At 46.1% G+C, this 16,447-nt stretch overlaps 1 protein-coding gene across 9 annotated transcripts in view; it reads right to left on the bottom strand.

The window, feature by feature from the left end:
* Positions 1-16,447, bottom strand: part of CACNA2D4 (calcium voltage-gated channel auxiliary subunit alpha2delta 4) — a 131,360-nt gene that overhangs the window by 55,706 nt on the left and 59,207 nt on the right. The window contains exon 27 of one of the 9 annotated variants that reach the window (XM_068191780.1): positions 2,626-4,576. The exons of 6 other annotated variants lie outside the window; for them this stretch is intronic. In XM_068191780.1, coding sequence (XP_068047881.1) covers positions 4,482-4,576 — 95 coding nt within the window. In that variant the 3' untranslated portion in view covers positions 2,626-4,481. Of the gene's footprint in view, positions 1-2,625; positions 4,577-12,031; positions 13,299-15,107; positions 15,202-16,447 lie in introns of those variants that run through there. 2 more of the 9 variants (XM_068191782.1, XM_068191781.1) reach the window with 2 other exon arrangements.

Raw genomic sequence — 16,447 nt, forward strand, 5'->3', positions numbered from 1 at the left:
GGAACTGGCAGAAGAGGATGGAGAGAGGCAAAGTTGTTGAGATTACAGCACCAGTTTGTGGAAATAAGTACACGGCATGAAAAAAAAAAAGTGTGTTCTTAACTCTTTTATGTCTTCTCTAATAAATGGAGAGGGTAAGGATATGAAGCCTCCATTTAGAAATGTTTGATTGGCAGATCAGAAGTGGGTCATCAGGAAAGACTAGAGTAGGAGATGGCTTGCCAGGAAAGTAAGCCGTGCTGAGTAGTGTGAGCCTAGGGGAAGGTGTCAGGGGAAGAAGTCACACAACCCAGGAGCTGCCATGGCTGGCACAAGGGCCAGCACGGTGTGTGGAACAGGGTGATGCAGCCGGAGTGACCAAAAAGAGTGGGCAGAGTTATGGAGGGTCTTGAGGTGAAGGCTGGAACCTGGAGCACAGTGTGGCACACGTGGGAGAGCTCAGGAAGGGTCTGGCACGGAAGGCAGCAGAGCCCTCATGCACTCCCTTCACCATCACTGGGGTGTCCAATGACATCCCCAGCTGCACCTGAGTGTGCCCACACAAACAGCTGTGCACACTGCCACTGTCACGTAGGATGACTTCCCCCAACCAGATTTTAAAACCCTCAGATTGCAGTGCCTCCTATTAGTCTTAGCTCATTCTGACCTGACGGGGAAAAAAAAAACATGTGAGAGGGGAAAAAAAAAAAAAGAAAGGAACTCAACATAAGGACTCATTTTGTATCACTGGAAGTGGGATAAAATGCTGTCTCCAGGGGAGAGCGCACATTGCCATGGTAACCTGCTCTAACCCATCACAGTGGGTATTTCCTGGACGAGGAAGATGACACTGGAGGTTGTGTATCCACAGTGCCTGTGGATGGTGTGATCCCTGCCATCAGGAAAAAAGCTGGCAGCCAGCCCGGCTTTGCAGGGTGTTTCACTAGCAACCTGTGTTCAGAGCCCTGCATGGTCTGCAGGTGGATCCTGCCAGGTCACATCACCTCTTCCACCTGCTCCATCTGAATCCCACTGCCGTCGGACATCTCATAGTCCTCCTGCTTGCTGTGACTGGATCCCTGTGGAAGCAATGCACACTGGCTCCTCACTCCTTCTGGTCCCAGAGAGGTGGCTGTACTGATTTGGGGGCACACAACATCATTGATCAAAGCCTAGAGTGGCAAAATCCCTCCTGGTCTACCCAGGGCCACCGGAGCCAAGGAAAAAGTGTGCTCTGGACTGTTTTAGCATGACTTCCCTTCAGCACGGGGATGCATGGGGCAGAGGAGGATGTTCTTCGGGGAAGCAGAAGACCAGGCTGCCACGAAGAACTGGGAGAAGCAGTCAGCCCGCCCACCAGTGTGCGCACACGCTTTCCCCCGCTTCCATCACACTGTGGGGAAGAGGAAGCAAAGGAGGGGGGCTGTGAAATGTGAGGAGGAAGGACTCTTCCCCATGCAATGTACAGCCACTCCAACCATCCCATCTGCTCCAAGTGTAGCCCGCTCTGAAGGGCAGAACTGGTGCACTGCAGACTCCGTATGCGTGTTATTGCTGTTCCACACTCCCAGCAAGTCAGACTCTGCCTGCTGGATCCAAACCTCTCCCCAACCTCCCTCTCAGGGGAACCTCTCCCTTTACCATACTGGACTCCGCAATCATACTTGAAATGGGACTTGAGTCAGAGCGGTATATTTATAGATCTATATTTTACTTGCATCAAATAATGGTGACATATTGCACAAAAAAATGGGATCTATATATGTGTGTGTGTGCGTGTGTGTGTGTGTGTGTGAGAGAGAGAGATAAGAGAGAGACTGTTTTTAAGGGAATAGACTAGAGGTGAAATGAATGGGAAGAAGGTAGGGGACAATGCAGGGGTGAGGGTGTGAAATCCTCCTTTCCCTGCACCTTCTCTCTGACCTCCTCCTGCCCTGACCAATTTTTCTTTGTTGCTAATAATATTTTCTATATCCTGTGTTGTGGGGCTGGTGATGACCTTGCCCATCCTTTCCTTTTTTTTTTGTTTTAATTTATACGGCAGAAAGTCTGGATTTATCTCAACCCTAGACAAGGGACTGCTATGTTTAGAAACCCACCCAGGAAAGGAGAAGACAGGAAAGAGGAGAACTGAGTGTTGCTGGGAAACACGAAGGCTGGCTATGAGGAGTCCCTCTGGAAAGCAAATAGTCTGTTTGGCAGGCTGAGGACCTGTCCTTTTGCATGCAGAGCAGAGTAACTGGTCTCACTGGGAAGTGCCCTTTTCATGGCACTGTTTGCAAACAGGCTCTTTCTCCGTTCCCCAGCACACCTGGAAATCAGGCTGCCCTGGTATGACTGAGCTGCTGCACTGCCCACAGGCACTGCAGGGAACACAGCATCCTGAGCGGGCACAAACAAAGCTCTACAGCATGCTGGATACAGAACGAGACCCAGTGCTCCTTGTGTGCCCAGCCATGGGTTCCTCTGGTGGGGACAGCGGCTCCTGTTGTCCCTACAGGCTTGGCTGGGCATGGGGGGAATCCCCCTGGATGCACCCTCTGCTGCAGGCAGCTGCTCCAATGACACATGCAGGTGCCTGCCCTCAGGAAAGGGTCTTCTGGGGCCAGCAGGTCCAACACATGCCAGGGCGATGTAGGGCTGGCAGGGCCACCAGGAACAGCCCTCCTGTTCCCCCCGCTCCCCTTCCCCACACATCCACCTCTGGGACAGGTAGGCACATCCCTTGCAGGGAACAGATGGCACTTGTAATTGTTTTTCTTTTTTGTTACTGTTTGAGGGAGAGCAACAAGATTTTCTAAAATGATTGAATGGAGGTTTCTTTGGCATGAGACAGAAAATTTTTAAAGGTATATTATATTTCTGGCTTGTTGTTACAGAATAATAATAAAGAATGTATTTTCCTACGCTCCTTCTTGTTTAAATGAGATCTCTGATAACACCATTCACTCTTTCCCTATCCCCTGCAGAAGCAAACACCCCAGGGACACAGCCAGCCAAAGGAGAAAGTCCCTCAGTTCCCACAGATATATTCTTGTCGGTACACGAGAAGTTGGAGTGAGCGTGCACAGAAACACACTATATCAGTGTAAGTCAGGGTGAGGCTCTAGGACTAAACACACAGTGAGTGAAGGTGAGACCCTAGATCTAGAAACACACACACAGAATGCTCCAGGGACACAGCTAGACAAGGGTGATTGTATAATAAGGATAAGATACTGTGGCAGTCAGCTCATTACATAAAAGTAGAAAGGGCCAAATTAATCCCTAGTGTAAGAATGCAGGAGCCAATGGAGTTATATTCAGGTCAAATTTGATTCCAAAAGCTTTTTTTTTTTTTTTTTTTAATTAGAACATAATGTAACAAATAGGGAGCTATGGGTTCCTACATCTCCAGATTCCTGACCCTCTTGAGCAAGGTTATTTCGAAATGGATGGAAATTGCTATCTAATCCTATTGCACCCCCAAGTACACAAGCTGCTACCCCTAGAGCTAAAAGAGTCTCTATACCAGCTGTTCCCTGGCTAGGTCTATCACACACAGCTAAGAAGTTTAAATTCCCCACTTGGCCACTTTCAGTGCTAAGCATACACAATTCATCACATTCCCTTGCTGTAAGAATAAGCTCATCCTAACGCATGTGGAACTGCGAAGGATGTTAAACCCCACCACAAGCAAACCCTTGTGCCACTCTACTCACACTGCTATACTCAGTCACCCTGCTGGGCTCAGTCTGATCTTCAGAGAGAAACTGGGAGCAGAACCCAGCTACTCTTAATCCGCTCACAGCTGAGACATCTGTTCTGCTAAAAAGGTATGTGCTGCAGGAGAATCACCATTATTGTTTAATAGCATGGTGTCTATGACACATAGTTTAATCTCATTTTGCCAGGTAGGTAGAGCAGTGCACACAGATACTACTCAGCACTTCATATAATACCAGAAACACAGAGCAGAAAAAAAGCAAAGCCAACACACTCATCTGATGACTCTAGGCTTTTTCAGTTCATGAACTGTCTGGGAGCAGGCTGCAATTTTCTGCAATTATTTATTACAATTTGATTACTATTTGATATTGACCAATGTATTTATCCTGCTTACACACCTACTCACGCACACATGCAACACCCTGTATAATAACCATGTAATTCTGTACATATAACAGTTAAAATATATAAAACAGGATTCCTCCTCAGTATCTCATCCATAAGCAGCCCACTGTGCTGGCTTGAAGAGCTAGCACCGATTGGAAGCACGGGTTGGAGGGTCAGCTTCTATCCTCTGACCAGATAAATGCAAGTCCTAGCACAGGATTTCTGAGGGCCAAAAAGACTTCCCTCCAAGAATAATGGGCAATACAGCAAGCATTCACCAATGAATACAGTTACAGAATGAAATGTGAGTAAATAAACATTTCCTGCGTCATTCTGGGGTGCACTCTACATCTGTCGCAGCCATGGAAACCTGGGGACAAGGCAGCATCCTCACAGCTCTTCTCCCTTTAGAGAATGGGGGAAAAACAGCCAACAGGGGCCAGAACTGTCTTTCCCACAGCTCTGCTCTGCTGCAGACAGGCAGAGGCCATGTGCAGGGCACCTGGAGACAAAGAGAAAGCAAAGCATGACGCAAATAATAACTCTGCCTCGCACAGAGCTTCTGGGCCAGGACAACAATGTGCTGCTCTTTGCTTTGGGCTCCAGACAGAGATTTGCCCCTTCACATTTGCTTCTTCTGAGTCCTAACTTGAGAATAAACTTGTTTGTTAGCACAGCTGCAGAAAATCAACTCGGAAAGGGCACTGCAGGAGTGAGAAATGCAGGTATTTCACTTGAGGGAATACACACAGACGATACCCTGCGATATTCAACCAGCTCCACGTAAAGCTCAAGGGAAATATGCAGAGTAACAACAATGCTTTGCATTTCTATAGTGCTTGCCTTTGGCAGCTCTCTGGGAGCTTGCAAACATTAATGAATTCACAGAGGCAGAGATTCAGAGAACATAAAGGCCAGAAGGGACTTTAGATCATCCAGTCTGACCTTCTGTGTATCGCACGCTACTTGGAAATTGTGTGGAAAAGAACCACAAGCATTATTTGGGGGTGGCAGAAAATGCCTTTCTGTAAAAAGCTGAAAGAGCTCAATCTGTTTAGCTTATGAAACAGAAATTAGAGAAACTGTTCTGTAGAAAGACCAACAGTGAGTGTTTACATGCAGCTAAATTGAATCTTCCAGAAAGTCATCTACCTTTGATTTGAAAAACACTGAAAAAAGGGAAAAATAGTGTTTCCCTTGGTATCTTCTGACAATACCTATTAGTGCTCATTGTTAGCATTCATGCTTATTAACTAATTTGAATTTGTTTGGTTTTTCTGTCACAGTTTTTTGTTATTCTTTCCCCTAGATTAAAAAAAATAAACCTTCAGTAACCAGCAGCTCTCTCTGTGGAGGCACTTTATACTCTAAATCAAATAATCTCTCAGTTTTCTTTTAGGTACAATAGGCAGATTGAGTTCATTAAATCTTTCACTGAAATAATTTTCTCACCTCTGGAATAACACTAGAGCCTATTGTCACACTGCTTCCAGCTTTTTCTCCTCCTTTTAGAAGTATTCTCCTCATCCACTGGTATCTGTGCTCTATATTGTAGACACTACATGACTTTTGCCACTTTTCCCTACTCCTTCCTACCAAAGAATGTCTCACAATCTACTCACTAGGCTGTGAACATTGTTCCTGTTTTAAACACAGAGGTAAATGTAAATGCTAGGACAAAACACTAACAAGTAATTTTGAGGGAGGCAGATTATGGGTAAATGGTTCTGATCCTACCTTTACATTAGTATAAATTCAGTGCATTTTAAACATGAGCCTCCAGATTTATACAATTCTTGGCAAGAGAAAATCTAGCCCTTTATTTAAAAGGATTATCCCCTTCCAGCATTTTCCACTTTTTCATCCACTCACAGCCTCATATGGTTGTTTTTCACATATCTCTCACTGGACATAAATGTCTTGAATTCCCCAGTTATTCTTTCTCTCTCCCCCTTATTTTTGTCTTCTTGTGACCAATCATCCCCTTTTCAATGAGTGCTTCTGACCAGCTGCTTCTCAGATTCTCCCTGCTCTGGTCTACTCAAATGTCACAAAACACACCAGCCCCCACAACCCCATCTGCTTTTTAAGGGTTTGTTCTTGTAAGCAGGGGTTTTTCTACTCACTGTTCTTTACTTTGCAAAACCCAAAGCAATAAAGAGAAACCACCACAATGTCAAAGGCTGAGAGAGGGGTTAGGTCAGCCCTAGCTTCTGGCCTCCCAGGTGCTGTGCTGGGGCTTTCAGCTGCATTAACAAGCTTATTTTTATTTAGTCATGACTAAAATCATGGAGTGTGGGAACTATAGGGTTAGAATGCTCTGCCTTGTGTCCAAGGAGAATGCTGCAGTGGATGGGAAGCTCCCTGAGTGTTTACCTTGCTTGTTGCTGGTTTTTGTTCTGTGACACCGTGAGATCGGGGACTTCAGCTGTTCCTTGGTCAAGGGACTACAGGCTAACAGAGTTTCAACTCTTTGTATTCAAGGCACCACCACTTTCTTATACACTTTTCAAGCTCCAGCTTGAATCCATTGCCTTTATACCTCAGATTCTAGCTAAAGCTGCATTACCCTTACAGAGAGAAACCTACTTCTAGTTTTGCATCGTAAGTATTTTGCTACACTATCTCCATACAACTGTGTGCTTTAGTTTAAATATGTCCTCCAAGGTGCATTCATGACAGCAATCCTGTCTGCTTTGTCCTTGGTTGCACGTGGTTAAACAAGCTGGGTGCTCCAGGTTCCTCTCACAATGCCAGACTTCCCTTTCCTCTCATCATCTGCCCATCCTGTCTGCTCCTGTCTCAGCCTGTATTCCTTTGACCAAAACTGTAACACAGACTAGAGGAGAGGTCTCCCAGGGCTTTGGGTGGGAGCATCAATGTATTTTCCCCACTGGGAACACCTCCCTAAGCATTAGAACAGCAGTGGCTTTGTCCTCAACTGCATTGTACTGTGATTCACCACCATGCCACCGTCACCTAATACAGAAGATCTCAGCACTTTTTTCCTGAGCTTTCTCAGAATATGTTTACCACTAAGTCTATCCAGCTGCCTTTCAGCAAGGTTCTCAGGACAGGTCTTGGCAGTGACAATGGTTCCCTGAATTTCCTGTGGGCATCAGGGAGCAATACAGCTTTTATTGATGATCCACACTGAGGATCCTCACTGAGATTTGGCAAGACTGGCTCAACAGTTCCCAGAAGACAAGGACTGCCTCCAGTCCTGCTTGCCAGATCTCTCAGAGTTCCCAGCTTACAGAAGATTTCTATTATTAGCTGTCAAGCATATGACCTTGTCTGTCGTACTACTGAAATTCATTCTGTTTCTGGTACTCCTGCCAAGGTCAAATAAGGCTTCCTCTACAATATCCTGGTCCTTCCATGTACTAGCAATGCCTTCTAGTGTTGAATCACCAGGATACTCCTTCCCTCTCCACAGCTATCTGAGTCAGGGTCGCAGGTTAATATTAGCAAAGGCCAATCCCATGGGTGACCATGGGGAGTGTAACAAGTAACATTTTGCTAGACTTTGATAGGTGATCTTGCTGCTGCTGTCTTCTCAGATTGACTTCTCCCTCCCTGCCACTCACAACTCCTCTGCTTCACTTGATTTTCTCCACTCTGTTTCTTATGTGACACATATCAATGCTTTACTGAAATACAGAGATGAGACCTCTGAAATTTCTTTTGCCTTCCAGGAAAACAGTCATCTGAAAGAAGGATGTTGGTTCAGCCTGGTGTTATCCAGCACTGATAAACTCTTATTGCCCGACTCTCTTTCCCCCTAACTGCTTGGTAAGAATTATACTTTCCTTGAAGATCTCCTCTAAAGTGCTACACACGTTGCAGAGGTCACGCTTAAAAGTCTGAGACTGACAAACTTACTTCTTGTCCTTCTTTAATCCTAACTGCTGAATTTTCACTTCTGCAGACTGCATGGAGTCACCACTGTGTAGAGAGCTGAAAAAAGCCCTTTGCTCTAAGTGTGCATTTCCACATCCCAGCTCTCCCAGGGCCAGAAAGCAGCCAGGCCCAGCACTGTGAGTGCACTAATCAGCTTGAGCTGCTTATTCACAGCACTCAGCTTGTTTCTTTCCCCAAGGGTGATATTTCTGTCCTTATCAATAACTTGGGCACTGGGTCTTCTTTGGTTTTTGCTCAGACGATAGACTCCTTGATCCCAACTTCACTCTTATTGACCAGAAGTGGCTGTACTTCTTTATTTTTTTTTTATTCCCCAAATAGCTGAAGAACATTATGCTGTTTGTTTTAACCTCCTTTGCAAGGTCTAGCTCAGCTTGATATGTAAGCAATCCTCACTTTATCCCTACAATTCTGACCTCTAAGGGAGGGCAGGGCAGCGCAGGGCTAGGCAAGACAGCCTTGTTTGCTGTCTTTTTTTTTCCATTCCACAGTCTCTCTGCAGAGCCAGCTTAAGCAGCTGCTTGTTGTCACAGTCAGATGGAGGGCAAAAGACTCAGGATCCTCACAGAAATGGGGGCTTCACACTGTCCCCAAAAGCTCAACTTCTCCCTCCCCACACTCCAGACTTTGCACTGCTGCCTGTGAATGCAGTGCCACGAATCAACAGCAGAACACCCTCCACACATTGGGCAGCAGAGTGTAATTCTGGTACCATCCAACCAGAATTATCTGTGATCCTGTGAGTGGGGTTTCTGTGCTCCAGTGAGAGAAAGGAAGAAAAGAAAAAGGTCTTTTGAAGGAAAAGGGATGGCAGTCAGAGTCCCATTACAAAGCCTGATGATAGGGAGATTTGTGCCTTAGGTGATAGGTAGGGCAGGAGAAAAAGAATTCAGGAGGAGTTTGGTGGCTAAAAGAATGTCTCTTAGGAGGAGACTGGAGCTGTACTCAGATGTGCTACGTTTCTGTGGTTCTCACCCTGCAAAACTTGTCTGACTTGGCTGAATTTAAGCTAAACCATCACACAAGACATTTCCTATAGCCTCCTCTGCTGTGACATTTACCACCATCATCCTCATATTAACAGACTGCTCATGTGATCCTTTTCAGCATCTTCTCACGTGGCTTCGCTCCTCTGCTAAACTGTAGGTGCTAACAGGGCTCAGGACATCAGTTATGCCTGTGCTAAGGCTACAGACAACAGCACTTTACCCCATACACTTTTGCATAAAAGACATGGGGCACTGGGGGGATAGATGTGAGCGGGGTAATGAACTGGCCTTACATTCACACAGAGATTTAGGTGGTGTCAGGGGTGCCAGTGCCACTTGCTTGGCAGCCTGTGGATCTTCATGCAGCTTCAAATGAAGGTCCTGCACCATTCATTACCTTTGCACTTTGTCAGTCCCCCTAAATACCCAGTGCTTATTGACAGCCCCTGCACACTGGGTAAAACTCCATGGGATCAATCCTGTACCTACCTGGAAAACACCACAGACAGGAGAAAGTGCAAACTGCTCTGTGGTTATGAGTGTTTGTGCACGTCCCCAGCGAGATGTGCACGCAGGGAGCCCAGGGATCTCACAACACACTGCAGATCAGCTCTTTATGTATGCACATACACACTTGCATGCACAAATCACCTCACGTGTCATTTATCTACGCATCCAACGCACTCTCACAAGCACCCCTGGGCAGGGATACAGGGCCCTGCTGATGCTTGGTAAGCAGGAGTTAATGGAAGAGAGGCTGGGAAAGAAATTAAAAGCAAAAAAAGTTGAAAGCCCAGCACATGATTCTTCTCCTATCACATCTGTGAATCCTGGAGCACAAGAGTAATTGTCTGCAATGAGTCAGACCAAAAGGCACAAGGTAATGGTTGCTATGGCAACCTGTGCACTGCTCTAATTCAGCACGGAATTAAAATTATATCAAATAATTTGCAAGCAAAGGCAACATGGCAAAGGCGCTGGGTGCCAATCTAAAAAATCCAGCTATATGCAAGTCTCTCCTGAGTCAGTGTCAAGGGCTCTTTTCACTTCAAGAGCGACAACCATGTCAATCAGTGGAGCTGTAGTGGCGGCAGTGATGGATAACCTTAGGCAAGAAAATTTCTGCTATGCACAGGCAAGAACGGGGTCCTGGGCTGGAGCTCCAGCCTGGAACAGGCTCCAGGGCTGAGGATATCCTGGGACAGATTCCTCACCAGACCCTAAATGGGAAAACTCATTGCTCACAATTTTTTGTTGGGGTCCCACTGAGAAAATTCCCTGAAAGGGCTGGTGAGGGCAGGGCCGGGGCACAGGAACCTACCCACAGGGTCTGTGTTGGGTGTAGCACTGTCTGCATGGGCTGAGGAAGGCAGGGCTTACTCCCTTGGAGCTTTTTCCCTGGTAAATGGTTCAGTGTAAAAACTCAGGCACTCAGCAGAGACTACAAAGAAATATTTACTCTACAGAATTGTCTTCAGTTTTTCCCCAGAAAAGGACTCCTCCCAAGGCAATAGACAATATCTGCACACACAGGGGGGAAGCATGGTCTCTGTGCTGAAGATCTTAACAGCCTATGCAGACAGCACAAACACCATGGAAGAAAAGGAAATGGCTAAGGTCTAGCCAGGGTGAGCAGAATGCTATGAAAGATGCCTCGCATTACTGTTTTTAGCATTCTTTTGAGGTCAAAATACACTTATTTGTCCCTCCTGTCCCCAGTTACTGTCTATGCATGGAGACATCTAGCTGGAGTTCTGCAGGCAGATGTTGCTCTCTCTCCTGTTCACTGAGCGGCCTGGAGGATAATCAGCTCTGAAAAGGGAACCATGTGGCCCCAGCACTGATGCCAAACCTTGACAAAAGGCAAAGTTTGTAAGACCAGAGCCAGCGCAAAATAATGTAACCACCTCACTTTTGTCCGGCTCATGGAACAGCTTGTGTGTGCCCCAGAAACACCCCAAAAAGCAGCCTGGGTGCTTAGAGGTATCCCCCAAGGCTCGGAGTGTAAGCAGAATGCAATAGGTGGCAGGCAAGCAGATGGGGAGATGAAGAGTGCAAGAGACGCTGGTTTTGTCACACTACCATGTCATGGGGACACTGACATCGGAGTAGTGTCTCAACCCTTATGCCAGCCAAGTGTGTACCCACCGATAACAGCCTCCAGACAGATGTCCTGAGAGGTGGAGAAGGCACAGCTGCTGGTAGCACTAAAATCAGCAGCATTTCTGCCTTACAAGTGTCCCCAACACTCTCCATGACTCATTTCCAGGGCACAGCCTGTTCAGATGTCTCTGATTTTGTCGGATCAGATGGATGTACGAGAAACTGCTCAGGCTTTGGGGATTGCCAGAAGGGGCTGGCATCAGGCAGCAACCAGACATAGCAGGTCATGGGCTCTTGGAGTCTGCTTGTCTCTGTGTGTCAGGATGACCCCAAGATGGTAAAAGTCCTTGTTCTCCCAGCCCGTGCAGCCAGAGAAGGAGTCTAAAATACGTAGGATCAGCTTCTCAAGGTTGTTTATTTTTCCTTATCTATAACATTCTTTCTCTGACCTGCCGAGGTCCATCTAGAAAGGAAGCCATGGCATTCTGTGTGCTGCCTCAGGCAGGGTTTACATTTTGTACTAGAGATTACGTGTACTATATTTACAATATTGTGCCAATACCTATCACCTATGTTAGACAGGGTGTCTCTACCTTAAATCAACAGAAAAGTGCCACCATCACACCAAGACATGGAGAAAGAGAAGAAGGAGAAGGACAGGACACACCCGAATCCCTCCATCTTGACCCCCTGAATCCTAGTCTAAAAGAGCCCCAAAATTATACTTTTTCACCCTGTGACAATTCAACTATCGCACTACTCAAACCCTTGTGGCTTGTAATTCCTCATACAAAGTTGGCAGCTTTTTCCACGGGCTAAAATCGAAGCCACAGGTGTTTTTGACTTCATGACAAGGTCTCTGAGCCCCCTGCCAGGGTCTCGATACAGCCAGGGCAGCCAGAGGGATGTCCTGGACTCCAGCACTGGGCTAAAAATGAGTTGTCTTCCTTCTTTTTATCCATCATACCACTGCATGCCAGGGGGACCATGATTTCCATAAAGGCACCTGGTGATGCCTCAGGGACTCTCAGAAGTCTCTGCACTGAGACAACTTTGGCACAACCCTCAGCATGAAAAGAGGGACAGCATTCCTTCTGAATACTTCAGTACGCATTCAAGAGATCAGCTACCCTCATATTTGATAAGGGCATCTTAATGCTGCTTTCTGGACCAGCCTAGTGAAATAATTTTAATTCTCCAGTTTATATGCAGCTATTTCCAAGGAAAAGGTGTTCATGCTATTAGAGCTTATTTCCGTGCATTTTAACAGCTTCTACTGATGCTACTGTCACTTCCCAGAGAGAAGGTTGAAATGTTTTATCCGTCTAAGCAGCAAAACTGTAGGAATATGGAATTGTGTGCAGATTAGCTTGAAAAAATGCCACAGCAACAGTCCTGCTGAAAAAGCCACCTGCACCTCCTGTTCCTGCTTGCTGGTAGCGGACAGCGGGTAGCCAAAACTGGAGACCAAGGAAGAGATGGAGAGACATCAAGCTGGCCAGGAATTGCTTTTCAAATTAAGAGCTTCCATCAGACTGACAGAGGCTGGATTTTAACCAGAGGTAAAATGGCAAAATTCACTGCCCATTACCTACTTTTCAGACTGATAGGTTTCAAATTCTTTTGAAAAAAAAAATCAAAAAAATTTTAAAATCTGCTCCTGCTGTGAGTACAGAGCTTTTCTAAAAATACTGGTCTTGGTAACTCAGTGTCCCAAAAGTCTGTCTTTAAAACAGAGACAACATTTCTCTTCTCTGCCCCTGGTTTGAGCTTGCCTAGGGCTCTCCCCAAATACATCTGCATGAATTGCTTGTGTCATGGGATAACAATTTCACTGTGGTCCAATAACTGCTGGTAAGAGCAGCTACTTCCCATATCAACAGAGGAGAGAAGTGTTGTGTAAAATAAACCCGCATCTCCAAGTGCCCATTTGGATTATTTTTCTTGGGCACCATGTGCATGCCCCATTGTCTGCTGTCATGCCCTGCCACATGACAGCCATGGACCTAACCCTACCTGTCCCTGTTGGGACTGGCAGCCAGCTGACAGCCCCAGCAGTTGAACAGCCAGAAGGTCAGGCAATGAAAGAGACGTCATCCACAGCCCGAAGTGACAGCTGAACTCCTGCACAGATTCCAGCAGTTTCACTGAGGCTTTAAATCATGAAAAGCTTCTGTCAGGAGCTCCATGTGATTTCTGCCTTGCAGCCTGAGGATCAGAAAGCCCCAGGCTACTGACTCACGGGAGGGAGCAGATGACAGTGCTATCTGGGGCAGGACATGGCTTGGGGAGAATGCCATCCCCATTCCTTATTTCTCATTTCCAACGCAGTTAGTGTGCATGAAAGGTACTGGACTGACATCACAGGAGAATAGCTTCCTCCTAATTAATTATAATTAATCATCCAGGCATTACTTAATGTTTGCATAGTGCTTTGATGTGCCAAAGCACAATATAGCAGGTAGATAATATTCATTCCAAGAAACAGGTATGGTCAAGCCAGGGTTGCCTGTGTGGCTTCCCACCAAAGAGACCACACCAACTCAGCTCACACAAGTGGACCCTGCCTTAGCTCCACCATGTCCTCCAAGAAATCTGTGTGTACCCTGAACCCCTTGTGCACCCCTCCCAGGCTCATGGAGGAAGGAGAGGGATGGATGAAAAGGGGTGAGCATAGGGCTGGGCAAAGGACACTTCCTTTCCCTCCTGAATTTGGCCACCTCTCCACCTAGAGTGTGGAGTAGCATCTCTAATGGCAAGAGAAGCAGCTTGGACTCCCCCTCCAACCCATTCTAGGATTTCCCACTGAGCTAAGACAGACTGAAATGGGAGGAAGGAGGCCCTTGTGCTTCCCTCTCCATCCCTTCCTCAGCCCTTCAGACTGCAACTCTCTAATTCCATCTGACTGCTCCCTCACTCCCTGACAGCAGCCAGGTTTGTGTCATCTTCCTGGACATTTGATTTTACCAGTTTGCCTTACTCTGCCCTGGCTATGGACTGCCATTCATCTGCCAGAAAAAAAGGGGCCCAATGCTGCCGGTAACTGGCATTCTCCCCATGGGGGCACTGGGGGTGCTCCCTCCCCTTGAGCATGGCTGTAAATCCTGGAGCTTTTTCACTGCATGCATAGTGAACATTTCAAAGTGCTTAAAAATCCCCTCAAGCACCATCAAATCAAACAAGTGACAGTAATGATCAGTGACAGAATGACAGGCCAGTTCATACCACTTGTTCTTTTATAGGGGCACTTTAAAAGTCTCTGTTGTCCCCCTTTTACAGAACTGTGGCTGCATTTATTCAGAAACTACAAATCTACCCAGATACCTGGTTTTCTGGGAACCAGTGCTGGGTACCAAACTTCTGCTAGTATAACTAAATTACCATGGTATCAATCCCAGTAAGGGCTGATGCCATCAGAATAACAATAACAACAATCTGCATCCCATTCTGCTTTCACTGCCTCTTGTGTGCCTCCAAATTCCCTCCCCTTCCTTTACCTGTCTCCTGTACCCAGGACAGTGTTGCAGCTCTGCCCAGCTTCATTTCTGCTGCAGCCCCTCACAGTCCCCTAGAATCAGAATCTAGCCATTCAGGATAATTATATTACTGTGAGGGGAAATGAAGTGAGACCTACATCCTTACTCTCTAAGCTGACATCCTCAAGAAAAAAATAGTATTTCGATTGGTAGTGTGACCACTAATTGTTGCCCTTTTTATAAAATGACTACTAGCATGAAAGATTCAGATGATGAACCTTAGTCACTACTAGAAAAGCAAATGGTGATATAGCACTTTTGTCATCCCCGAACACCCCCCTAAACATTAACTGACACCCAAGCCAGCACAAAGAACCTACCTCAGCAAATCCTTGCACTCCTGCTGAAGTCAGAGGAGGCTACAGCTGGAGACATGAAGAACTTTGGACCCTTTGGGTGATAGTGTTTGCCCTGATGCTATCATTTAGCCCACCCATACCATGGATGAGAGATGGGCTGTTTTCATCAAAGCATAAGAAACCAGGAGTGAAGAACCCCCACCATGCGTGAGAGTAGCAGAAGATGCTTGTGGTCAGGTCACCTAATGGACCTGCTAGGGACATGGACCATGGTACCTTTAAGGAACAAAAGCAATTAAAAATTCATTTCTCTGTCTCAGCTTCCGTGGTTGCCAGCGAGAAAACTGGTTCTGCATAATTTCCAAAAATGACAGATTTTTCACCTTATTGTTATTGTTTTAAAACATGGTTTTGTTTCCCTATCCTCTGCTGTTTCATCCACCCTCTGCAAAGGATCCTGCCCCTTCGCAGCATGTCCACACAGACAGTATTCAGCATAACTGAATGGGTGGAAATCTCCACAGGGGTTGTGAAAAGTGCTGCTGACAGAAGAGAAATGGCTCTGTCAGGGCCAGATCCTCCTGCCACTTGTTCTTGCTCCAGTGCTTCCACCGAGAAGTCTCCTTCCCTGAATTTATGCTGAGTGCCAGATTGTCCTGGTTTCAGCTAGGGTAGAGTTAATTTCTTCTCAGTGGCTTTAGAGTGCTGTGTTTTGAATTCATAATGAGAATGTTTTGGTTTTTTGCTAAGTGTTTATCCTAAGTCAAGGGTTTTTTTCCTTGTCTCATGCTCTGCCAGTGAGGAGCTGAACAAAGGAAACTGCAGGGCACCATATCTTGGACAGGTCACCTGAACTGACCAAAGGGGCATTATACACCACAGAAGATCATGCCCACTATAGAAACGGAGGGGAGTTACCCAGAAGAGGGACCAGTCTGGCTTTGCGAAGAGAAGTCTGGCATGAGTCAGTGGGTGGTGAGCAATTGTATCTTGCATTGCTTATTTTTCCCTTTTTATTATTATTTTTATCATCATCATTCACCGTTATTATTGTATTTTATTTAATTTTCAATTATTAAACTGTTCTTATCTCAAACTGCAAGTTTTACTTTTATTCTCCTCCCCAATCCACCAGGGTGGAGGGGTGAGAGGGAGGTTGGGTGAGTGGCTGTGTGGAGCTTAATTTCAAGCAGGGCTTGAACCACAACACAGATGAACTGCTTGTGTGCCTCTGCTCTAATCCACAGGTCAGGAAAGGGAAGGAAAAAGATCATGAAAAACAAGCTTATTTAAAAAAAATGTTATTTTCTCCTCTCAAATGAATGCTTAGAAAAATGTTTCAGTGCTGAACAGAGGCCCTTGGTGTGGTTTCAATACCCTTTCATTTTCTGCTGGGTATAACAGTGTCAGCTGGTGTCAGTTTTGGGAGCAGTTTCTATCATCCAAGCACCTAATGTGAACTTTGCTGAAACCATCTCTGTTCACAGATGTCTCTGGGCAGACTTCATAATAATTTTCTGGC

The sequence above is a fragment of the Anomalospiza imberbis genome, chromosome 5 (assembly GCF_031753505.1).
Source record: "Anomalospiza imberbis isolate Cuckoo-Finch-1a 21T00152 chromosome 5, ASM3175350v1, whole genome shotgun sequence".
Classification (NCBI taxonomy): domain Eukaryota; kingdom Metazoa; phylum Chordata; class Aves; order Passeriformes; family Viduidae; genus Anomalospiza; species Anomalospiza imberbis.